We start from the raw sequence: 26,374 nt of genomic DNA, 5'->3' as shown, positions 1-26,374 counted from the left end.
ACAGCTGGCGTTCAAACCAGGAAGCTTCTTGCTGTGAGGTGACAGTGCTAACCACTGCACCAGCATGCCACCCTCTATCGATTCCTAGTGTATCTTCTGTGTGGCGGAAACAGTAGGTGCAAAGAGCTTTACTGCATCAATGCAGTTTTTTTTATTATCTAAAAGTATAACAAATAAAGGGCTGCATGGGCTCAGGGGTGCAGAAACTCTTTTCTTTTGATATGATTATTTTTCAGTGTACTGTCAGGAAAAAACAAACAAACATGCCAGTGTGGATTAGGGGATTTAATAAGCTTGGCGGTAAAAAATAAATTCTCTTGAACTGTTTCTTGATCCCAATTGCAATTCCCTGTTCCGTTTTCTTAAATTGACAATTGTGCTTGTTGCCTTTGTCTCTATACTATATTAATGTCTTGAACTTATTGTTACACCAAATCACTACACATAAGTCATGCTGTGTATGTTTCCATGTAAACGTGAATGTATTTAAAGCCCCTGAGCAGTCTTAACAGGTCTAATTGGATGTAAATGTAGATGAGAATATGAAACTTAATTTAGCATGAAGTGTCAGTGTAGCGTACCTATCCCTGCAGAGAATGAAAGCTGTCTCTAAGCATGTGTCAAACAATTAGAGGCTTCACATAAGACCTGGGAACAACTATTCGTCTCATTCCAAGTGTCACACTGCAGGTATGTTTTTGTGGAATAACGTAGAAGACAACTTGTTGTAAATTGAGTTTTTAATTGATTTTGAGTTCAGACATCTGTGGATAAGTACAGGTAGCTTGCATCCTTCCCCATAACCAGGAGTCCTACTTTAAGTGTCCTTACCTTTGTGTGAAGTAGCAGTAATTCTATTAGACTGCTCACATTGCCCTTCCTGGGTCAAACTAATAAAAAGTGGGCATAGTCACGTACTGTAGGAGATGGACAATCTGTTTCCTGCTGCTGTGACTGATTGTCTCAGTCTTACCCTATGTTCATATTATGAGCAGCCTGAGTGCTTTATAGTGGTATGCAGTTCTGCATCGGGCGTCTTATTGTTATCGGCACAAGCAGCTTGACAGGGGGAGCAAGTCCAAGAGCAGTGCAGACACCAATTCAAAGGAGTTCTGCAGTATTTTTAATAAAAAGCAACATCGAATTAACATTTTTAAAAACTCATAATTAAGAGGCCACATATATTGCCTGGACTGCAGTGTCACTGTCTCTTTGCTACATGCCATGTTCCTACTCTCAAGTAAAGGCACAAAAAGTAAAAAGACTGAAAATATATCTTAATAAAAGGTGGAAAAAATATATTTTTCTACTTGATATCATTTAATCCACATTGTTTTGCTTCTGCCTGGTGTGCCTTTGTCCCACTTTCCACATTTCCAACTGCTGCTTCCAATTCCTGCTACTATTGCTTACAGTTTCCTATTTCTTATTATATAAAGAATTGAGAATTAATTTAGAAGAATTAAGTTTTAGTTACTGTTTGTTTGTTTTTGTTTTTTTAGCAGATGAACAGTTGATATGGTCAAATATATAAATACACTCACTGTTCACTTCTTTAGGTTCGCCTTGCTAGTACCTAATGCTAGCAGGGCTGGGACTACTTTTTCCTTCAGAACTGCATTAAGTCTTTGTGGCATCAGTTCAACAAGATGCTTGAATGATTCCCCCAGGAATCTGGTACACGTTGACGTGATAACTTCACACAGTTGCTGCAGAGTTGTTCATCCAGTTGTACATCCGCAATCTTGTGTTCAACCACATCCCAAAGGATTGAAATGCGATGGTTGTAGAGGTCGTTTTTTGTACAGTGAACTCATCATCATGCTCAAGACACCAGTTTTAGATGGTTTGTGACACAACATGTAATCCTACTGGAATGAGCAATCAGAAGATGAGTATACTGTGGTCATAAAGAGATGGACATGGTCAGCAACAATAATCATGTATTGTGTAACATTTAGTGAATGCTCAGTTGGTACTAAGGAACCCAAAGAGTGGAAAGAAACCCCCAACCATTACCATCCTAGTAATGGTCGTGAAATCCCAGTACATCAGCAGACACCAGCAACCACGTCATGTTTAAAGTGATTTAAATTAACTTTTGTCTCCATTCCGATGCTCGGGTTGAACTTCAGGTGACTGGCTGATTTGTGTTGACAAGCAATTGAACAGCTTCACCTTGTGAAATGGGCGGTGAAATAATATAATAACAGACCATTAATGTTTACCTCTTTTAGCATATAGTTAATAAGAAACAACTTTCTCCCTCTTGCTAATTTTTAAATTGTTTTTTTATTGTTGCACCCTCTCACCCCTTTGCCTGCAGTTCTCCAGTATTTACCTTCCTTTTGTGTGTGATAAAAATGAGCTGTCAAGCTTCATTTCCATTGTTCTTTTGAACTTTGTGATTCATTTAAAATTATTTGTGATGTTGTTTTATAAACTAAATGATACATTTAGTTAAAACATTAATGACCTAAATACATAATGCTGTATTCTTAAAATCTCAATCTGATTTCTTTCTCACCTTTAGTGGTACATGATCAGTATAGTCCACATCTACAGCCGCTGGAGGAACAGTGAAATCAGATGCTATGTTAACGGACAGCTTGTTTCTTATGGAGACATGGCATGGCACGTCAACACAAATGATGTAAGTCCTCCTTATTTGTTACTTTTTCTCACTGTTGCCGTTTTGTCGTGATTTTAATGCTTCCTGGCACAAGGCTGACTAAGGCTGCCACATCAATGTTTCGCATGGCTCGCGCTCTGTGGGAGTAAAACATGTATACATCCTCAATAATTCTCATTGATGAAATGAGAAAATGAGTTTTAACTCACTGTTTTCCTCTGAAGTCTGTCTAGGGTTTCACTCTTTATTTGAACATGTTTGTCCCGGTTGTGCTGCAGTAGATATCAGAATACAATTTTGAGACCCAGTAGCTGTTTTATGTGTAAATAATAACTTCCATTAGACTGAGGATGTCTTTTTTAAAATGTGTGATAACAAGGTGATTTACAGTCTAACAGAATATTTGTATGTTCAGATGATTTCGCACAGTTATTTAGAAATGATTAGTGTTGCATTTGGACTTGCAGAGAGGAAACACATTTAGAAAGGTGTGCTTTGAACCAAGTGTAGTTCATGAAATATTCAACCACATTAAATGAAGATGCCTTAATTTGTGATTTTTGTAAAGAAATGTTGCGATACATGAAGAAAAACATGAACATTTGCAGTATTCCATAGACATAAGCAGGTCTCTGGTCACATACAGTGAGCAACAAATTTATTAGACAACCTGGCAATGTGGTTTAAGCCAGAGCTGTCCTAAATTTTCTGTAATTTCCAAAATGTTTCTGTGATGGTTAATCCATCACTATGCATCAGTTTTCACTAAAAATTATATTTTTATTTTGTTATATTATATTTATTTTGCTGAATTGTAATTGTTGTTGTTGGCCACAAATTTTCAAATTGATTGTTTTACAGAAAAGCAGATAAAATAATCAAACTTTTAAAAACTTTTTATTAAGACGCTAAATTACAGTTGTTTTCCCGCATCCCGTCCTTCCATCCATTCTCTTCCATTTATCCTTAACAGGGTCACTGGAATCTATCCCAGCTTTCATAGGCAGAAAGGCGGGGTACACCCACTAACAGAAAAGTTTTAGTGGTTGAATGTTGTCCTCTGATGTATGATTTATTCTCTAATCCGTGGTCCTTTCCTCCATGTTTGATGTTCGACATGCTTTCACTTACTCCCACTGTGTATTCAGTGTAACCGTAACTGCACTTAGTTTAAATGCAGAGATTATTGCTGCCTAGGGTTACCGTTTCTAGTGCATGTTATGATTTATGGCTGTAAATCTGACTGTGTTGTGCTTGATTGATTTCTGAGAAGACCAGAGGGCATAAAAACATGAATTCACATGAACTGAAATGTGACTTTTTTTGTCTAAGTAACAATATAGGTTTTAGCTATAAACAAGATTTTGGCAGATTTTTTTTTTTTTTTTTAAATATTTGGGTTTTCTTGTTATTTTGACAGGTGGTAAATAAATTTGTTAAGGACTGTATATTTGCTGAAAAGCTCTGTGTTTTGTAGACAGTGAATTTTCTTTACTTAGTTGGAAGACATCTAACATGCATTATATGTATAATTTTGATTTCTTCTTCTGTTTTTTTGCTATTGAGGCTACAATCTTAAAGGTTAAATGCTGTCATCTTTAGATATCCTTTTTAATTGCCTTATTCTGTTCTTAACTACAACTCAGATATAGATTATTGTATCTTTCTAAGTAATACAGTCCACTAAAGCTGTATTTCTTAGTTAGCATAAATATATGTGGTAATGTTTTGGTTGACTGTTTGCTTTAAATCTTACACATGTTGGACGTAAAACAGCATTTTTACAGGGTTAAATAGAACCAGATCTCTATCAACTAATCTGATGTTTTTATTCTTCCATTGAACCTCTTTTATAGATCTTCACTTGTTATGCAATTTGCTGTTGCCGCTGTAAATAGCCCTTCGATTTGGTGCTGGATGTAACTAGAGCACATTTTTTTCACTACCACAGAGATTATATAGAGGTTTCATGTCTTTGTAAATCAGGGCCGTTAGGAAATTCTTTCCATCAGGGAATTGTCAACGTAAACACTGAAACAACATGAGAGAATGTTATTTTGAAAAACGAAATTGAATTTCTTGGCTGGAATAGAAAATAAAACACATTTGAAGGACCCATTTGAAAAATCAAATATTTTACATTTTACTTTTAGACCTCTGCGTAATAGAGCTGTGTGATATATATATTTTTTTCTTTTTCTTCTAGTCCCTGATGGTGTTGCCTCTTTTTCTATGTCCCTCTTGCAGAGTTATGATAAGTGCTTCCTTGGGTCCTCAGAGACAGCGGATGCTAACAGAGTGTTCTGCGGACAGCTAGGAGCTGTCTTTGTGTTCAGCGAAGCTCTCAATCCCGCTCAGATATTTGCAATTCATCAGCTAGGACCAGGCTATAAGGTATGTGCTTGTGGGTGCCTAAATTAGATTACATGTAAGCAGTCTGCATTACCAATCCATCTGTGAAATCAATGAGCAGCTCTGTCCTGCTGTAGTTCCTTTGCCTTGTATCGCTGTCCTGCTTTTCCTCCCAGATAAACGGCTGCATAAATTACCTACTTCTGGGGAATAATGGCACAGTACACAGAGGAAAGCAGCAGGCCCTCTGAGGGGATAGAGACATGAGCCAAGTTATATCAGCTGCAGCAGGTGGAGCGCTCCCGAGCATCTTAACAAAAATCAGAACATGAATGTGAATATAAAAGGAAACTGACCTCCCAAAATAGGGATTACAGTGTGAATATTTATTATATGTTGACAAAACATCCCAGTGATCTGCAAGAAAAAGGAGGTGCCTGTTTACTTTCAGATTATTCTCCTTATTGTCTCACTTTAGTCCCAGATGCTCACAAAAGGCTGTTTCTGTTCTGTTTCTTCAGTGTTAAGCCCAACACCCTCTCACAAAAGTAGGAATGGCATTTCATGCTAAATAAACCCTGAACACAAGATGTGACTCATTCAGTTTGCACTCTCAGTGACCAATTTGTGCCACTAGTGTTTTGTCTCCAGCTGTTTTAAAGACAAACTTACTAAGTAAAAGCTACCCTGCTGAAGATGATTAAAGTCAGGTCTACTGATGCCCAAGAAATTCTCAGAGAAATCATTGTTTTCTCTTTTTGCTAATGGCTGGTTACTTGTTGTTCCCCTCCTTAACTGCATTTCATGATCTTCTATTAAGACACAGCAAAGCAATCGTTCAGAATTCTTGAAATAATGAAGAATAAATGTCCCCAGGGGAGACAATTATCTGCAGTTTGTGAAGTTGTGAACAATGTTTTTAAGACCTAGACAGGTGAGTTGGGGAGAAAGGTCAGACAGTTGTCTACCCCACTGATTTATTGTTGTAGTGGGAGTGCTATACAAATGACGAGAGGTCTGTTTTAATGCAGAATTGCCTGGAGGAGTCTGAGTGCAGCCAAGCTCAGCATACATCTGTTAGACTATGTACTATACACTCAACTTTATACTGTCTGAACTCAGCAGGGCCTGAGAAAAACCATCGCCTCTGATGTATGATTTATTCTCTAATCCGTGGTCCTTTCCTCCATGTTTGATGTTCGACATGCTTTCACTTACTCCCACTGTGTATTCAGTGTAACCGTAACTGCACTTAGTTTAAATGCAGAGATTATTGCTGCCTAGGGTTACCGTTTCTAGTGCATGTTATGATTTATGGCTGTAAATCTGACTGTGTTGTGTTAGCTAGATTTCTTCTTCAGGCTCTGAACTTGGATGTACTTCTGTTTATTTCGTTTAAAGTACAAACAAACAACTTTTTTCTTGTAAAGTTCAAACTTTATGATTGACTTGACATTCACAGACTTTGACAGATACAGTTAGAGGTGCTTCTGGATACACTGTGCCTGACAGCAGCTGACATATTTTTTCTCTCTCCATTCATTACTCCCGTTTTAGCAGTTAGTTAATCTTCAAAAGTCAGGTAATGACTCACGAGGTCTGGGAGTTCTTTAAACAGAAAGCCTAAAAAATCCCCTCTCTGCATACTTATTCCTAATATTTTCTTCTTTTTTCTTTTTTCATTTTTCTTTATTCTCTTGGAAATAATGTCATCTGTATTTGACAAGTTAAAACAGTTGTGCCATGATTAACAGTTTTTCACATGATGCACTTTGTTTTTCCTTTGTTTTCTATTATCACTATCATATGTGTTCTACATAAGGTAGATTAGCCCATGAAATTTGTAACAACACTGCACTGCAGTATGAAACACAAGCTATAGGAGAAGATATTGGGGCACAAATCTGGTCCACTGTTGCCCAAAGTATTTGACCTCTAACTGTGCAGTATGCCTTTACAAACATTTGTGAAAGAATGGATCATTCTCTCTCACTGGATTCATATGTGCCACAATTGCAACAAGTCAGTTTGCGGCCAACAGTCTACTGATTTATTAACTGGAAACTTCCAAACCTTCTCTGGCACCAACATTAATATCAACATAAAAACTGTGAGCTTCATGCCCAAACAGCTCCTGTACATGTAAAGTGAACATGGCCAAATACTTTTGACTATGTAAGAAAACCGAATCACAAAAGCTTCAGATAATCCACAGGAATGTGTTGCTTTACAAAATAATCCCAACAGTAATTTTTATAAATAACTAGTGAGGAGCCGATGGGAAACGGACCAAAGCTGGAAGTAAAACAAAACAATGACAAGCAAAGTCAGTAAAACAGAAAACTAACAGCCTACAAAACAAAAACCATGCAGATGATAGATATGTGACTTTTTTTTCCTAGCAAGTAAGAAACAATATACAGAAAGAAAAATGCAAACCCTTGACAGTTGTAATAAAACAGCAAAATGGGGCTTACAGCGCACACAGATATTTAATGGTACTTAATCTTCAAACATTTGGTTAATACTGAAAAACATTTTTTATTTGGAAGTGAAAAATTGCTTTTATTTTAATTTGTAGTTGGATAGTTAGTTCACTGTATTAAAAACACACAAGGGTCGATAGCAGAAGAAAATGAAAGTCATACGCGGGTATATTGTGTTATTTTTTTACTTGTATCACAGGCAACAGGGAGTGTTGCAGTCCTCTAAGTGTCTTCCTGTGGTGTGCAGAGAGACTGGGTTGCCCCTGGTCAGTGGAGGAACTGCACTCTAATTCTTTTTTTATGAGTGTCTGGCCTATGGAATGATGCTGTCACGCTACAGGGTTTGATAGCCCAAAACCCATGGGATCATTATTTTCACACTGCGGCAAGGATCGCACAAAAGTGCAAAGCAGTGGAGCTTGTTATTTCTTGCCACTTGGGTTCCATGAGTTGAAACTTTTGAAGGATGTTAGAGACTTCATGATGAGATGCATGATGTCCGCTGTGTGGACCTGATCATAGCAGGCGAAGAGATTATCTCTTATGCTTTTTTATCATCGGACTGTACGTAGATATGTCATTAAACCCTCTCAGTTTCAGTGCTGTGAGGAAACTGATATAACACCTCTATAAATCTCTATAAATAGACATATTTACTAGCATCATGTTGAAAAAGGTTCATAGCACTTTAGGCAGAGACGAAACTGTAACATGTGTAACAAAACGGAATGAAAATGTCAAATAGTATTATTAAATTTCAAAAGATGCAAGGTAGTGTTGTGCAATACTTGTACTTGTTGTTTAATAATAAAGATTATTAAAAACTTCCAAATGTAAGTTTCTACTAAAGGCTGCCACCCACTTACAACTCTGCACTTCAGAGGCAGTCAGAATAGAAACCATACTCATTGTAGAATTTGACAATCTGAGTCAGATCACATTTTTTTATCCATTTATTCCTCACTGAGAAAAAGAATCCCAGATTTAGATGCGTTTTGGACAGGTGCGCAAACCCTGTTTGCCATGTTGCGGAACATACTGTATTTATCTACAGTCCCTCTAGGACCAGATGGTTGTTTCATCACTGTTGCTTCAGTTCTCTCTGTCTCTCTTTATCTCACCACCACAGTCTTGCTGCCCACAAGTCAGAGAGGGAAGGAAAAGCATTTCTTTCACCCATTAATAATTCAGCCCTCCTGATTAGAGAAATTGATTTCTGCGTTCACACTGCACTGACAGATTAATTCAGCTCATCTGTCAACAGCTAATTGATTGAGTAAATTGAGACTAGTCTGTCATCGATCAGCAGTTTGTTATGGTAGCCATATTGAATGTGTTACTAAACCACTGACTCATTTAACCTGTGCTTTATGAGACATGTTGGTAAAGGCATTGTGGTAAATATGATGCAGTTATTCTTACAAGACACACAGTCCCAGTAAAACATTGAATTATCATCATAATCATCAAGTCGCTGGTTTATTTCCCTCAGCTGGGCGTAAATTTATAATCCGTTTTCTTCCTCTTATTACTATAGATGTTAGGTGGCACAGCAATTTGAAGCTAAACTGCCAACCGCCAGCTTTAATTTGAATGTGTTTTCAGCTGTATTGGCAAAACTCGTCCCCAATTTGTCTCTGCTTCATGACTGTATTGGAAAAGAAAATTACAATGTCAGTGCAAAACAAGCAAAAGCAACACCCCCCCCCCCCCCCCCCCCCCACACACACACACACACACACACACACACACACACCAAAAAACCTTGCGTACTTTATATCCAAAAAGACTGCTCTGACAGTGCCTTGTCTGCAGCCTTCTTTTAGTATGTTTTTGTGAGAGTTCAGCAGTAACTGTGCTCGGCTTGAATTTGCTGATGAACAGAGTGGAGTAAATGCTTCTTGGTTAAATTAATGCAGGTACACAATCATCTCTGGTATCAAAGCAGCTTTGATCTTTGTCATCAGACCCTAATCATTGTACTCTGCAGTCGAACTTGAAGATTGTCATCAGGCAATGTTGCACTCAGAACAAAAGGCTTACGTGCACATTCAAAGTAAGACAAAATATGCAGCAAATATCTCCATATCTCCAAGAGACATAGCGATGAAAATAATTCATTTTACAAATATAAGTTTAAACATGAGTTTTACGTCTCATATTTTGGAAATTTATTTACAGCCATTTTGAATACAGCTTTTCTTTTGACATGTAAACATAATACTGCTGTCACAGCTCACTTTATTCTCTTAGTTACTAAAAAGCTAATGGTTTTGCCTTTTGTTGTTGATTGCACCCATACAGAATGATAGAGATGAACAGGATGCTTTAATCAATGGAGAAAATTCATTTTGAAAATGGCGATATGCTGTAATGCACTCAGTGTCAGCCATTTTTCATTCTCAAATGAAGTTATAATTAAAAGATAACACCCAAGAGGCAATGATGGGGTGTATGTTCACTAAGAAAAATACATAGCCCATCACTCTCACACTTTTATTTATGTCATTCCTTTATTTGATTTCTCTCTCTCTCTCTGTTTTTTTCTAACAGAGTACATTTAAGTTCAAGTCCGAGAGTGATATTCACTTAGCAGAGCATCACAAGCAGGTATTATATGACGGCAAATTAGCCAACTCCATCGCCTTCACCTATAATGCGAAGGCCACTGATGCCCAGCTTTGCCTGGAGTCTTCGCCTAGAGAAAACGCCTCCATCTTTGTGCACTCACCGCACGCCCTTATGCTTCAGGTCAGTTGCATTACTCTTAACTTATTTGTGCTCAATACTTTAGGTACTGACTCGTTCATTTTTATTACATAGGGTTTAAAATTCAGTCCGTACGAAGGCGTATTTATGGGTTTTGCCTTACCCTTCCAGGATGTGAAAGCCACAGTGACTCACTCCATCCATAGTGCCATACACTCTATTGGTGGGATCCAGGTTCTCTTTCCCCTCTTTGCCCAGCTGGACTTTCATCAGCTGAATGACAGCCAGGTGGAAACAACTGTCTGGTAAGAAGAAGCAATTTTGAGACTGTACAACTTCTTTTAGAAATGAAAGTAGAAGTTATATACATGAAACTGCAGATGAGGGGGGAAAGTTGTGAATTTAATTCCTTTTTGATATTTTTTTTTATTGTGATTTATGGCTGTGTTTGTGACTGATGAAGGGTTGGCAACTAAAGTAATATTAATCACTTCTTAAAATGACTTAAGGGTTGCTTTTTTTCCCCATGAATACATCTTCATGTAAATTATCAAGTTCAGCTGCAACATTCCAGCATCTGACTTATCCTAATTGGGAAGTCACTGAGGTGTTCCAAATAATTATCGCCCTTTTTTGTGGTGTTAAGCTTATTGGCAGTTAACCTCATAACTCACTGGGAGTAAAATCAACAGAAGCAATGGGCTATTTTGTTAAACTTGATGCTTAATATGGTTGAAAACTACGAATGTGGGTTTGCTTATGATTTTATAGTAGATGACAACTTATGATGGATTCACTTCAGAAACACCCAGGGTCTGCAGCATGGATTTGTTGGATAAATAATGCAGTGATGAGATTTTCTGTATCATATAGCAGTCTTGGTCAAGCTGTAGTCCCCTTTCATTATTATCTCTGCTCACTGCTTCAGACTCCTCTCACCCCATCGTTCTGAGCTGGTCTGCCCAAAGCTTCCCAACTGTGCCCAGGATGGAGCCGGAGCTCTGCTCTAATCCTGTGTTAGTTCAATGACATGGATGGACGCAGGAGTGGCCGCATAGCAGCACAAATCCCTGATACCCAAAGCTCTGTCCCTCTGTAGATTCCTCTCCTCTCAGCTCTCTGTCCCTCCTCCTCTCTTTCTAGCATGTTAGAGTCTTTGGCTCACTGTGTGCAACTCTCCCAAGCACTTTGCTTTGTCCTTGCCGTGGCTTTTAGACTGAGTCCTTCTAAAAGCCTGTTGGGCTGAGAAGTTCAAAGCGTCTGCAACAATTAACTCCATATAATGCTCCCTGATCTGCCTTGGCTGCTCTTGACAGCATCATCAAATAGTGATTTAAAAAAAATCCCCTTTAATAATAGCGTGAGCCTGTGTCACCTTGATTTCCAAGCAGTGCTGGTGTCGTATCAGCTACGACTCCTCGACCAAATTGGAAAGAATCTCTGCTTGCAGCAAAGGATCATGGGATAAACCAGACCCACACAGAGTCGTGTCATTTAATTCTGTTCTCTGTTTAAGTAAATAGACCAAAGGGGAAAAAAAACGACTTGAAGTTAACATTAAGTAAAGGAGTTTGTATGCATGTAGTGTATGTTCTCTATACATGAGCAAGCCTGCAGAGGAGTGATTGTGTCCTTGTGATTGTTGTGCTGGGGTGAAAACCACTAGAGGATGTGAGGAAAAGCCGATTAAGAAGTGTCACCAAGCACCACTGTTCCTCAGCCAAAGGCTTCTGCTGAGAAAAAAACCCTGCAACAAAGAAAAAAAATGCCTTCACTGCACTGCCCTGCCTCCTCCTTCTTCCCCCACCTCGTACAAAAATATGATACCTACAAACTCTGTTACAGTTCACCATAAAGAAATTCCCCTGTCCCTGGAGAACCCAGCAAACCAGCCTTTTCTCCTGCACTGAAGAGGGATGAAAGCAGTGAGCTAGAGTTCCCAGCTGACTTCTGACATCCTCTGAAAATGACCTTGTTCCCCCCCCCTTTTCATTCTGTTTATAGAATAGTTGATGGACAAATTACATCTTAAGAGTCTGTGAGTCGATGAGCATTTTATTCCTGTATGAGAGATTGTGACTTTTACTTTTACAGTGCCACTCTCATGGCTTTTCTGCTTGAGCTGCTCAAGAGCTCCGTGGCCATGCAGGAACAGATGTTGGGAGGAAAGGGATTTTTGGTCATTGGATACCTACTAGAGAAGGTATGCAAGAGCTTACACAAAATATTGCCACTGTTTTCTAATTTAACCTGTGTTACCACACCTGTAAAAATACGCAGTACTATCAAAGTCTTCTGGAATCAGTCCATAAAAAATAAAATAGAAAAATTCAGACAGTTTTGCCTTCAGGTTCATCTCCTTGTGCGAGCTGGGACTGCTTTCATCAAAGCTAGATTTAGATTAGATGCTTCCTTGATCTCACACATTTCCACAAGACACAGATTTCACAAATCAGTTCTTGTCGTATTTGCTAAATGTCCTTCATCAAATTTCTCAATATGGTACAGTACAATTTATTGTTCAGTCTCATCCCGGGAACACATTCACAGTTCACAAATCTTGTGAATGTAGTAAAAAAAAACCAAAAACCTGCCAGCTATGCTACAAGCTGTCGAGACATGCACACGAAGATGGCCCTGAAAGGGAAATGATTCGGCTTCAGGCAGTTTTAATTGGTTGTTTGTCTTTCTTTTTCTTGTATGAATAATACAGGAACATTTTGACCCAACTTCACTATAGAACCTGTACGCTTATATAAACTGATTAAACAACAGCATTTACCCCATAGCCATCACACTACTGAACACAGAGCATTCGCTCCCCTGCTAACAGACCACAAGACTCAGTATCACTGCAAACACTCACTCATGCTGCTTTACATTTGCACAGTACAGCTCATCATCAAATTCTCACTCTCTAAATGTGCGTATTTTACCTTTTTATGTATTCAGTATATGCATCTTATTAAATTTGTTATAGTTTTGCTATTTTTATATTAGATATTTTTTTTACCAGGCATCTGCTGGCTTGTTCTAAACAATATGTTGTTCTTTCATAATGTCTGTCTGTATGTTTATTGTTATGATGTGCTCATAGGCCACAACAAAAAAGTCAGGGTTTATTATAATAATCATGATGCGTGTAAGATGCTGTCTGACTGTCTGTCTGTGAGAAATTACAAATAAAATAACAGCTGTATAGACGTTTATTATAGTTGAAAAAAGCACATGTTCACCACTTCATTTTCTAGTTCAATAAAAGGATAACTGGGAAATTATTTGGCTTTTTTTCCCAACAAAATCTTTTCAAAGTCCTATCCCAGCGATCTACCATTGTCCTCAGTGCCAATGTGCACCGCGTCTCCCCACACTCTCACAGCCCCGTTACTACTCTAATCTGTCGTTGCCTGTAGCAGAGTCCTAAATGTGTCTTTGAACTAAACAGAGCTAGAGGAAGAACACCCCCCTCCTCCACCCTCCCTTTCTTTTCACATCAATTTTTATTTACCCATTTTGTGATTCAGATCTAGCAGCCGGTGTCTCTAGAGTGCTCGCTCTTTTGGAGTGCTGAGAAATGATGCCACTTTGTCACTCAGTGACTTGCCTTCCTGCTGGCTTCAGCTGCTGTTAACTAACAGCCAGGCAGAGTCGGCACCTGAGAGCTGAAGGTTTTTTTTTTTCCCTTGCTTCCTTCCCGCCGCCAGGTTTCACACTTTCACATATCGCACCATCTGTTCATTATCTGTTTATGCCACACCTTCCCTTCTTCCCGGGCCTTCATTTTATCCCCTCTCTTGCCCTCAGCAAGTGTCCACCTGGACAGTGAACAGGTGCCAGACATGATCGCTAAAAGAACTCGTCAAAGTTGACTTTTCTGCAAAGTCAAAACAACTTGCACTCATTTTGTTTGAATATTTTAATATAATATACAGTATATTTAATTTATAATTGGACTTCAGTAACTTGACAAAATGACTGAGTAGATCAATTTTTCACCCATGCCAACATACACAACATACACATAGATGAATATATATATATATATTTATATGTGTAGATGTAGATTTTCAAAATGCACATTATCATATCACACTATATTATCTGCTGCTGCCCACTTTTGTAGTTTAATGCTTCTGCCTATCTTTCAGGTGTCTGTGACACAGTTACAGATATTTTTATTCGGTTTGTGACAAAAGGCTTTAGCTTCCCCTGGATATTGCAGACACATTTCACAAACAGTTACCTTAAGGGTTTGCTTGATGCAGCAAGTATCAAGTAACATAAAAACTTGCTTACAGCAGAATCGTCTTGGTGACACAATTGTTATTTAACATGACTCTGTGCTTCTCTCTACAGTCATCACGTGTACACATCACCAGGGCTGTATTAGAACAGTTCCTCTCCTTTGCAAAGTATCTGGATGGTCTAACACATGGAGCACCACTCCTGAAGCAGCTATGTGACCACATCCTTTTCAATCCTGCCATCTGGATCTACACCCCTGCCAAGGTGAGTTCCTGCAGGTAACTCTCACTGGCATATCCAGAGTTACAATAACAGGCTTTAGTAATGCCCCACATAATGATTTCTTCTGTAGCGTGGGGTGGTAATAAAAAAATAAAAATCCTTACACATTCATTCTATTTTAATGGAAACAGGCTGTCAAGTATGCATCATACTGGTGTCAGTTTTGATGAGATTCGATTCTCAGTGACAGCAAGCATTTGTGCATGTTGCAATAAAATAAACTCTATGGGTAATAACACTGCAAGTGAAAAACGTTTTTATGAATAATTATTAAATATTTTTCCAAGGATCAACTTGCAAAATTTGAACCAAAGGAAAGCTATTCTTACTCTGCCAGTTGAGATGTCAAATAAAAGTAAATTGTCGTTTTACCTCTAGACGGTGTTCAGGGCCCAAGTGACATTCAGTGAACTACTGCTTTTCTAGCGTGTTTTAAATGTTCCAGAGGTCTTTTCCACCTCCTTTTAAAAAATGACCCATAAAAAATAGGATGAGGTATATCAAAGAAGCTAAATGTGTGTGTGGCAAATACATTTGCCTCAGGAATGCTGCTTGTGGTGCCAAGGCATGAATAAATAAAAAGAGGAAATAAATACAAAAGTGTCTGGAGGCTCGACTGCCACACTCCTCCAAAATAGGGCATAGAGAAAAGAGTAGAGAAATGAAAGAAACAGCTAGGTAATGAAGTGGGGTAGAACACTTTAGCTACACACAGCTACTCTGGCTCCTTCCCTGAGGACATCCCACAAGGTCCACATTTCCTCTCTTCATATTCTCGAGCTGCACAGGCTGCAGAGAGCCAGCTGTGCCAGTGAGCACCCTGACATGCACTGTGCATTAATTACACGGGACCTATGATGTCCTTCCATGGTCATATAAGATTTTGTGAGCAATTTTAATACTCTGTTCCCATGGATATTGCTTTAACAGTATTGCAGTGTTCATTTGTCTCAGAGGCCCTCAAACGATATCACATCACACGCACATCATAGCCACTCTGCCACCTTTCATCATGACTCATATTTGGCTCATTACTATCTTGCAATTTATGACATATGGGGGAAAAGCCATCAGTATTTAGTGCTAAAAGGGCTGTAGTAGGATTAAGGATTCTTCTCAGGTCTACTGCTAATTACAGAGGACATGCTAATCATCACTGAACAGAGTGGAGCTGCGACAAATATGAAATTGAGTAATACAGGGTCAGTGGCCATCTAGAGCATACACCTGCAAGGATAATGAGCTCGGTTAGTGTGAAATATCACAGCAAAACTTCTTTCTAAAAGTGGTTTGTGGTTCATTGGGCTGATGTCAATATTTACTTACATTTTTTACTTAACTGTGCATTTAGTAACATGAGTACATCTATGTGTCTATGTTTGTGTTCCAGGTACAGCTCTCTCTGTATACCTACCTTTCTGCTGAGTTTATTGGCACAGCGACCATCTACAACACTATTCGTCGGGTGGGGACTGTGCTTCAGCTCATGCATACGCTGAAGTACTACTACTGGGCTGTCAACCCTTCAGAAAGCAGCGGCATCACACCAAAGGGTCTTGGTGAGCCTATGAAGCATCCTAGATCATTTTGAGCAAGTTCTTTTTTTCTCTCTTTGATGTGGATTTAGGATTTGATTTGATGGGGGTTGCTGTTTATGTAAACTCTTTCTCATCCATCCGAGGGCTCATCCACAAGAAGCTCGGTGTTTTCGTAAGCAACTCATTGGTACCGAACCAATCACAGTCATTGTGTTCAGTCAAAAGCCTGCTATCAAAGCGTCTTCCTGAAATGGCAGCAGCTCCCCCTCATTTGAAATGACTCATCTCCACATGGAAGCGCTTGCTTGTCAGCTGTTAGGACCGTGGCCATCACAGGAGATGACAGTGAAGCAGACACACCATATCAATATTGTCATCCCACTCGGGTGCTTAGTGTGGGTGTTAGGTCTCTGAAACCTGGGCCAATAGCATGACTGGCATTCTCAGTCTGTGAAACAACAGCATGTCACCAAGCAGGCTGTGCTGGGAGTGAAAGTGCCCTTGAACTGTCATTTCCTTTTTGCTATCCATTATTCTTTACTGAAACTATCTGTGTCACAGTGTAAGATTTGTTTTATGTTGGATCGTAGAGCTCACTTTATACTGCACCAATGCCCAATGAAATTTACTTGCTGAAGGTTGAAGCTTGTATTCTGACAATGACAATGTCATACTTGTTGTACAATCAGAGGCTGTTTTCTTCCAAAAATCATGCTTCTCTACCCCCAGCGTTTCCTGCGGCACTGATCATTTCTTACTAATTCTGTCGGGCTGTTGCAGAGCTGGCTGAATATTGCAGTGTTTTGTCTGTATATACCACATCAAGACACTTTGCCTGCGTCCATGATACTTTACCAATGGGTGTGATCCTAACTGATATAATTCTAATAGTGGTAGTGACATACAGGCTGAGTTACGCTCATGATTTCTGACTTTATTTAGTTCCAAATCACATCAGCTCACACCAGGTAGTGTCCCTTATTCCTTCCTTTGTAGATCAAAGGATGTTAACAGGATTCAAGTAATGAAAGTTCATCCTAGAGATGTGGGCCAGATTAAAGAAACCCTGAATCCTTGACCTTTACACTGAGGAGTTATTGAGGCATTTCTGATGCCATGATTTGGGTACTATTTTTGTTTTTAATAAAAAAAGAAAACAAAATTCTAATTATTAAACAGAGTTATCTGTTTTAGTCATGAAACATTTCTATCCTGATGGGAGCAGTTTATAACAGATCATGGGCCACAAGGGAGCATTTAATGAGTATGAAATTGTATAAATCACATGACTTTTGCAAGTGTTGAAGCCAAAATCCTATTAGGACATTTTTCCCTTTTAATTCTCATGTCTTGTCTTGAGTTCATGTTCTAGGACAATGAATTCTTTTCACCCTACTCCGACAAGATTTTATCATAACCTGTGTGTTGAACACTCCGTTCACCAATTTGTAATAACTTACTGTGATGCTAAAATAGCTTGTTTAGGACTTGTTTCTGTCCTAAACGTAGGAACTGTAGTTTTTTTTTTTTTGCACAAGATTGTTTCAAGAGCGAGTTTCCTGTTTAGAACTACTCTGACTTACGATTATATCTGACTGTAATTTGATTTCCTGTACCAAATGAGAGAATGACGATGAGATAAACAGGTAGGAGCCATCCAAGGATTTCAACTCGTGTGGTAAACAGTCAGCAGAGGTTAAGAATAAAAAAGCTCCAGATTTACCAGTCTATCCCAGACTTTGACTTACAATCATGGGCATTGCCTTGTGACTCAGATAATTGAATGCCTAGATGAGGCTCCTTCACAAGGTGTCTGTGTTTAAAGGGGACAGAGCTGAAGTACACAGGGAAACTAGAAAGTCTGTGAAATTCTGTTTCGGCGTTCCATCATGCATCAGCACAAAATTAAGACTGATCCAAAAAGTACACTGGAGAAATATAAACAAAAAAATGCATTTTAAGTGGCACATGCAGCAGTCGCCGCTCAACAAAACTGTGAATAAAAAGAGGTGTGACAAACACATCCACATCTGCACTTACATTTTGTAGTCCATACTTGTCAAGCACATTCCTCTGCTGAGTTGGTTGTTTTTTTCGCTAAGCTGTCCCTGAATACAGACTTTACAAAGTGCAATTATGGTGCTGATTGTCGTTGTGTGCCTGGTAGACTGTAATGGGCTGAAATAATGGTTGAGATTCAATGGAAGACCTCTCAAATGGATCACCTTTTTGCTGTACGTAATTTTCCGAGTGAGTCTGGTTTCATTGATCTGTGCATCTTTTGGCAATTCAGTTTTTCTCTGTCCTCCTAAACTGAAAAATGACCAAACAAAGATGCATACAAAAAGGGAGAGAGCCAAGCGGATAATGAAGTGTTCAATTATAGGACACAGAGAGGGCGTTTAAAACTGATTTCCTCCAGCTACTCGTTCTTTTTCTGGGAGTGCCTCCCCCTTTTTTTTCCCCTCAGGTCTTAATAGAGAGCGCTATCAAATTAAAGCCATGTATCATTCGGTTATGCGCAGAATCAGTGCAGACACTCATAGACAGTTGCTCATTGCTCAGCTTCTGTCAGTCTGTGACATGTACCCACAAGCCAGCACACAATTTGTCTCAATCTATATCATTCTCCTTTTGTCTTTGTCTCTGCCTTGACTGTTTTACTAAATAATGAGTAATGAGATGGGCAGCAAAGTTTCTTGGCCATTTACCACATTCACTTTAATGTTATCCCCATTATAAGAGAAATCACCAGTTACAGACATGCAGGGATGCTTCAGAGGAATAATACAATCAAGAGTTTTAGATGAATAGTTTGTGCGTGTGCGTGTCGTCCTTAAGGGTAAACCACCATGTATCTTTGGAGAAGGCTTTCACTTCTTTCATTGGTGTGCTGTCACATTTACAAATTTATACCATGAAAACTCAACAGAGCACATGAAGGGAAAAAAAAGGTTTTAATATCTACAAACATTTGTCTGTAGCCTGTCTGCGTTCTGTTTACAAGTCACGTTTGAACAATCTTTGGTGGAGGAAATATGTGGCGAGAAGAAGAGGGATGGCATTACATTTACCATCATGCTGTTTTCATGCACGGAGTGGATCTGACTAGGTAACTGAGGGGCACTATGCACACTCGTAGGATAGCAATCTGGAAATACGACTTATTACAATGTTTGGTTTGGTATGTTATAAAAATCTAGTTCTAAGTTGTCCCAGTGCAGCTGCAACTTTAAGGCATTTTTCAGACAGTATTTACAAAAGAATCACATTTATGCAGTAAAACATCAATATAGAGCCACAAGTTGCTTTACCCTTTAGTAAGGGCAGGACTGAATTGCAGTCTGTCCCTATGAAATGTTTTCTTATTGCAGTTTAAAGTGATTATACTCTACACGCCATAACAAAAAAGGTTAAACCTGGGTAAAAGATGCAAAAGCAACTCATGGCTAAATCTAAAGGAAAAAGTGAGTGCTACTGCAGATTATTACATCATGTCAGAATTTGTTTGTTTGGAAACATTCACTCAACAAATTAATTTACTCACTATTCTATTGAAACCCTTGTAACAATAGACGTCACACATGTTTTTGTGCATGCCATAACTTTGTTATTATCATCAGTCATAACCTGAAATTAGGCTCCTGCATTAATCACATGGACATAAATCTTTTTTCAATAAAGGCTTTCTCCTTGTGCCCTTGAGACGCAGGAAGTAAAGCAATCTGTAAATGAGAAACAAGGGCCGTTCAGAGCTGCTGAGCATAATTGGTTGCGAATAACTGAGATGCGGCAGCTGTAGTAATAATGTTCTTATCGTCCCTTCTATGTCAGACTCTGTCCCTGCCCTGGGTTTTTTGTCTCTCCCTCTATTAATCAGTGTCAGGATGCAGCAGCACTTACCATCATCCTGCAACCTCAGGGAGCCTCATCATTGATTACATTGACCGGTTGTTGAAGCAGGATGGTCAGTTGTCTACTGCGGTTGTATCTGTCATCGTGGCATGGTCACCATTTCAAATGAACATGTGTTCTGCCAAGGTGGAGGTTAGAGTTTATCAGGGCTGAGAGGAGAAGAAAGACAATGAAAAAAGTATCAAATTTTCCATTAAACACTTGGTTTTTTGTGTTTAACGCTGTTACTGTCATTTCTTACCTGTGTAAATGCAACAGATTTTGTCAGTGTACCTTATTGGCTACATAAGATGTATAAGAAATGAACTGTAGATATAAATATGTGTGTGCATGCACCAGATTTCCTGCCTTTGTGCTACAGTGAGAGTTCTGCTAATCCTAAGGGGATTGGCTTGTATTGTCATAGACGGTAATGTATGCCACATCCTGTATATTCTGATGTGTCGGTCTGAATAGCTCTGTATTGTTGTGATCTGCCTGTTGCTGGAGCCCATTAGAGTGTTTGCTCATGAAAACATGTTTTGGTTAATACTGAAGAGCTTATGATAATGAGCAGTGGCTGATTGTGTCAACATTAATTCTTGTGCCAGCCAAATCACTGCAACGGGAGCAGCTCTTTGATATGACGGTTAATCAGCGTTTTTTGTCATTCCTGGCGTTCTATTTTATTTACACCTGGTGACAGCGCTTAGCTCATCACATGTTGACTAAGTTAGAATGTGAGGCTAACTTCAGAGTGCCAAAGTGACCTTAAGTTGGCAAAGGCATTTTGCGTAGATTTAATGAGATGTTGGCAGGTGTGATGGGCAGGTGTGACAGAGGTGACCTTGGGCTGGCTGCCTGGGTACTGTGTTGTGGCCAAGGCTACGTGGGATACACAGAGTTTGGATGCTGTGTGGATGATGAATACGTTTAAGATGAATACTCCAAATGAGCCCTTCCCAGGCTTAAAGCATAAAGCCAGAGTACGTGTTCTGCTCTGATGACAAAGTGGGAGATTGGCTGTATGCCCAACACTAGGTTGTTGGTGAAACTTTTCATCCACACACTGAAGGTGAATCCAGTGAATCAATAAAGGACATCATAGACCAAAAACTGTAACAACAAAACATACCCAAAATAAATCTAAAAATAGTCACTTGCGCTTTAAAAGGCTTCCAAGCTTTTTCTCAAAAGCCCAGAGGAGCAGAAAATATGACTTTAACGAGAGAAATATTTTAAGATTATTAAAAAACATCAAAAAGGAACGGATAAGGCACCAATAAAATATTAAAAATTGAGACAAGATTGGAAAATAAATGACAGGAATATGTTTTATTTGGTTCCTGTACCTCCTTTCTCATTTTTATCTCTCCTTTCACAGATGGTCCAAGGCCAACCCAGAAAGAAATAATTTCTCTGCGGGCATTCATGCTTCTCTTCCTCAAGCAACTCATCCTGAAGGTATATTCTACCTGTCTTTGTGCCTCATAGCTCCTCACACGGCTGCACTGAGAAAATATGGAGATCGCTCCTCTGTTATCCTATAATGTTATCCTGGCCTGCTCCTTAATAAATTCAGGAAACTAGCTGGGCATGAAAAGTTTAATGGATTCAGTAAAAAAAAAAAAAGAAGACAGTTTTAATAATTATTTCATCATTGCGTGAAGATATATTTGTGAGTTTCAATTTTACAAATTGCTGTTTGTCTTTGCTTCAGCTAGTTTTTCTTTATTGCACGCAGGTAAGTTGACATGTTGCTGCTTACATCCTATGATATTATGTTTCTGCAGTTAATTATCGTGCTCGCATCCAGGGGCAGGGAAGAAGACATATCAAATTTTAACACAGAGTAGAAATCAAGTTTGGAGTTATCTGTCTGTTCAATACGGTTTTGTTGCAGAAACGAGGTGCATCGATCGTAAACCCGTTCAGAGTACAACAATGAAAATTGACACTGAGGATGCCAAAACTCTTGTGTTTCACCTCAAGCAATTTCAAACGAATCGATGGAAAATCATAAAAGCTCTGAAGCCTTTTTTCAGCCTCTCTAATATTTAATTTTCTTTGCGCTCTTTCAGGACCGAGGTGTGAAGGAGGATGAGCTACAGAGCATCCTCAACTACTTGTTAACAATGCATGAGGTACCTCTGAGACTCTCGGCTCCTAGTAAATTAACTCAGTGTGTTATTGTATCACTTTGCTGCTCTAAGCTTCGAGGTCACAGTGCATTTTCATAATTGCTCATCTAGAAGCGGTTTGTTTTTATTTTAACACTTTAACTGCCAAATTAGTTTATATCTAACTGACGTTGCAATTTCTGATGTGCAAAAACTGGTCCCTGCTCTCGTACTGATTTTTCATATGAACTGATCAGAGCCTCAGTTGTATTCTGTGATTGCAGTTTGTTTAAATTCTGCCTTTACTGTACTTTTATTAGTCTTAATAAGGAATCTTTTTGTTTAGAAGAAAAGCTGTGCTCTCTGCTTTTCTAAAACTTTCTTTCTCCACTGGATTGACTGCAGGACGAGAATCTGCATGATGTGCTGCAGCTGGTGGTGGCCCTCATGTCTGAGCATCCAGCCTCTATGATCCCTGCTTTTGACCAGAGAAATGGAATACGGTAAGCCCCTCAGGGAAAGACTCTTTGCTGTTCAGGCACAAAATGAAGAGGTGATTTCACAAAATAAACCTAAGCACCTAACGCTTGTGCTGATGCTGTGTGCCCGTGTGGTGCATGAATAATTCATATGTTCAACGAGGGAAAAAATATGCATAGGAAAGTAACAATATTACCATATTGATTTCACTGTATGTGATGATCAAACTTGCCCGATGTGATCCTATAAAATATAAATGCACACAGTGTAGCATTACAAGTGAGTTCTAAGGAAATTGCTTGTGTTTTCTATAGCAGATTTTGATGCTAATGTAAATTCATTCTGAGAGGAAGTTGTTGTCAGCTAACTGCTGCAAAGCCTTTTTATCATCAGGGCTATACTCTGTCAAGACCATGTACTGTCGTTTTCACTGCTTGTTTATATTGCAGGGTAATCTACAAGCTCATGGCCTCCAAGAGTGAAAGCATTCGCGTGCAGTCCCTCAAAGTCCTTGGGTACTTCCTTAAGCATTTGGGCCATAAGTGAGTTAACATAACTTTGTAATTCCACACGCTTATGCATTTTATAGTGACTAATCTAAAGCTTAATGAAACTCAATATGTAATGTTGTAATATCTAATATGCAATTTAAAAATTTCCTGAGACTTCTTACTTGATTTAAATTCAATCCAATCCCCTTTAGGATGAACTTTCTGTGCACCTCTGGACTGCTTACATAACTATTATTGTCACATGCTGTTGATTTAACTTCTTTGTTAAACTGGCCCATTGCTCATATCAGGGGACAAAATCCCCTCTGTGCCAAAGCCTCCATGTGTCACATTATGTAAGGAGCATATCTTTGAGCATACTCATCATCTGAGGTTGTGCATTGAATTCAGCCCACTTCCACCCCCCAGATTGAGGCTACAGTACCAACCCAAAGTTCCACTCTACCAATCTAATGTGTTTAAAGGCGAGGCGTGCTTTCATGCCATCGTGCAGTGCAGGAGCACACAGCAGTTTGTTTTTTTTTTTGTTTGTTTTTTGCATCAGCACAATTTTCACTCTACTTACCAGATTTGCCTCCCTGTGTACTTCAAAACCAAAAACACAATAAAGTTAAAGAGGTGCTGTTTTTACACAGTGGAGGATTTCCACTATGCAAAGCAATTGCCCAAGCAAAGGTGTCCAGAATGATCTAAAAATAGCAGGAGTGCTGGGAGCATGGCAGGTGGTGGATATCTTGGCTTTTTTTTCGGTTAGAGTCCTGGAACTTTTTTAATCATGCCTCCATATAAAATGGTTTTAGTTTTGTTCATGCCCATGTCCAATTCAAGATTTCATAGGCTGGTGAGATAGAAAAAGAAAAATTCTAAATTAGGTTTTGGAGAAAGAGGAAGTATCATCTGTTTCTGCTACAGGGAAGAGCCAAAAACTCTTGACTTGATGCCAGCTTTGCAAATGTGGGTGCACTTCCTTGTTGAACACCTGAATTCTTGGCAATTTGCCCGTAAACCATTAATTCACTTGAGAAGGGTAGAAGAAGCCCAAGTTACCGTCTCACAGTGTAAAATAAATAATAAAATACTGACTAGGATGTCAGCATATTATCAGTATTCTGCACATTAGAGGGGAAAGAGAGTGCCTACGGGTAGAAAGCTTATGGTTTAAAATGCAGGTTGCAGGGGAAGATATGCGGGTGGTGAGTTAACAATAGCGGTGCATCAGGTAGTGTTACTGGTGCCTGCTGAATAGAAAGAAATGGCAAGCATAAGCCTCAGGCGCAATTGAAAAGCCTAAATCCTCACGTTGCCCTTTAATAGCTTTCGCACAAGGTAATGCACAGTGGCAGTTCCCTATAAGCGCTAGTGCAGCTCATAATGAATTAAAAGGATTTTCTTGAGGTTATGAGTCTTTAATAATAATTTGATTTGTTATGTATATTCATTAGCACGGTGATGGTAGATATTGCTATTCTGTCTGGGTCGATGGGTCAACCCGATAAACAAATTAATTTGTATTTTGGGCCCAGGCAGTAGAAGAAAACTGGAAAAAAGAGCATGAGAGAAAGCAAATATAAGATATTTGCAAATTTTTCAAGTGCAAGTTTCACTCAAATCCCAGTTTTTGGTAATAACTTCAACTGCTCACACCGTAATCATAAAATTAAACATTTAAAAATCCTTGTGAATATGAAAAGGGAGGTTTATAGCTTCAGATCTTAATGTGCTTACAGCTGTACAATTTCCTTATCTTTCTAATAGCAGGGTATTTAATCTTTTTTCACTGAATAGCTCACATCCAATTCCCATATTTTAAACAGTGTGCCTTCTTTATAATATTGTCTCAACTGTTAATTTAAAGTGTATTCAGGGAAAAAATAGAGTGTCATTGTCTGGATTTACATTCATGAAAGCATTGACAACAAAGCTTGTTCTTCTGCTTTATGGTGATGGTAACTGACTGTAAAGCTCAGCATGCTATGCATCATCACTCTGCCCTTTTCTCCTAAATTTCCATATTTATACAGTTGAGAGAAATGCTGCTCTTTCCCAGAGTGTCCAATTTGCCAGCCTCTATAAAATACAGATTTTGAAATTTATTAGGAAATTTCCAACTTGTCTTTAGTCAGAGTAAAGCAGCTTTAGGTTTGCATTATGACAGCAGTCCTTATACTTTTTGCCCATGCAGTTTGTCACTGTTGAACCAATTCACCTGTGGTATGCCTCTGTTGCATCTTGGAGCCTTTCCTAGTGACAGGATAACTTCGTTATCTTACACACCTCCAACAAAATTCCCCCAATTTATGACAGCAGGCAGTTCCTGACACTTGTCTCCAGAGCCTGGCTCCCTGTGGGTGAGAACTGGGAAGCAAGCTGACGGCACTCACTGATCCTTTCAGTGGCTTAGGGAGCTCTAAACAAGCCACTTTCCCATTATGCCGGTGTGTGTGTTTGTGTTTGTGTTTGTGTGTGTGTGATTGTGTTTATCTACAGGAGGAAGGTGGAGATCATGCACACACACAGCCTGTTTACTCTCCTGGGAGAGAGGCTCATGCTACACACAAACACTGTGACTGTGACGACCTACAACACTCTTTACGAGGTAACAAAACATTTTCCACTCCAATGTGCTAGCATTACTCCAACATTGGTCTTTATGTACAGTATGTGTGACTGACGTCTTTTCATCGCCCTCTGCGCCAGATTCTGACGGAGCAGGTGTGCACGCAGGTAGTTCACAAACCCCATCCTGAGCCTGACTCCACTGTCAAGATTCAGAACCCAAGTGAGCCTGTTCTCTGTCACAGTCTTTTGCTTTCCAATGTACATGATTATCTAGCAGCATAGATAATACCTGCACCTTTTTGTGTTTGGATGGATGTGATATCAGTGATTCTCAAGGTAGTGGCAACTTTATTGAAGAGCTCTGCCCCCAGCACAGAGCTGATGGAGGTTCGCCGCCTCTTCCTTTCGGATATGATCAAACTGTTCAGCAACAGCCGAGAGAACAGACGGTGAGCAGAATCTAGCCACCTTCGCCCTCCCACGCCATTAATTATCCTGCTGGTTAATGTATCAGCCTATTAAACATTACCATCTTTAATTAATGCTAAATTATCTTTGGACGTGC

At 39.2% G+C, this 26,374-nt stretch overlaps 1 protein-coding gene across 1 annotated transcript in view; it reads left to right on the top strand.

Annotated features, from left to right (window-relative positions):
* nbeab (neurobeachin b) overlaps positions 1 to 26,374 on the top strand; it is a 214,782-nt gene that overhangs the window by 66,722 nt on the left and 121,686 nt on the right. Inside the window, exons 7-20 of the mRNA XM_026191618.2 lie at positions 2,534 to 2,653; positions 4,880 to 5,026; positions 10,024 to 10,221; positions 10,351 to 10,484; positions 12,274 to 12,382; positions 14,536 to 14,688; positions 16,097 to 16,265; positions 21,523 to 21,602; positions 22,220 to 22,282; positions 22,664 to 22,761; positions 23,188 to 23,280; positions 25,738 to 25,846; positions 25,948 to 26,029; positions 26,135 to 26,258. Of these exons, the coding sequence (XP_026047403.2) occupies positions 2,534 to 2,653; positions 4,880 to 5,026; positions 10,024 to 10,221; positions 10,351 to 10,484; positions 12,274 to 12,382; positions 14,536 to 14,688; positions 16,097 to 16,265; positions 21,523 to 21,602; positions 22,220 to 22,282; positions 22,664 to 22,761; positions 23,188 to 23,280; positions 25,738 to 25,846; positions 25,948 to 26,029; positions 26,135 to 26,258 (1,679 nt within the window). The remainder of the gene's footprint in view (positions 1 to 2,533; positions 2,654 to 4,879; positions 5,027 to 10,023; positions 10,222 to 10,350; positions 10,485 to 12,273; positions 12,383 to 14,535; positions 14,689 to 16,096; positions 16,266 to 21,522; positions 21,603 to 22,219; positions 22,283 to 22,663; positions 22,762 to 23,187; positions 23,281 to 25,737; positions 25,847 to 25,947; positions 26,030 to 26,134; positions 26,259 to 26,374) is intronic.

Source organism: Astatotilapia calliptera, chromosome 14 (assembly GCF_964374335.1).
Source record: "Astatotilapia calliptera chromosome 14, fAstCal68.1, whole genome shotgun sequence".
NCBI lineage: Eukaryota > Metazoa > Chordata > Actinopteri > Cichliformes > Cichlidae > Astatotilapia > Astatotilapia calliptera.
This window is presented reverse-complemented; position numbering and strand designations above follow the sequence as displayed.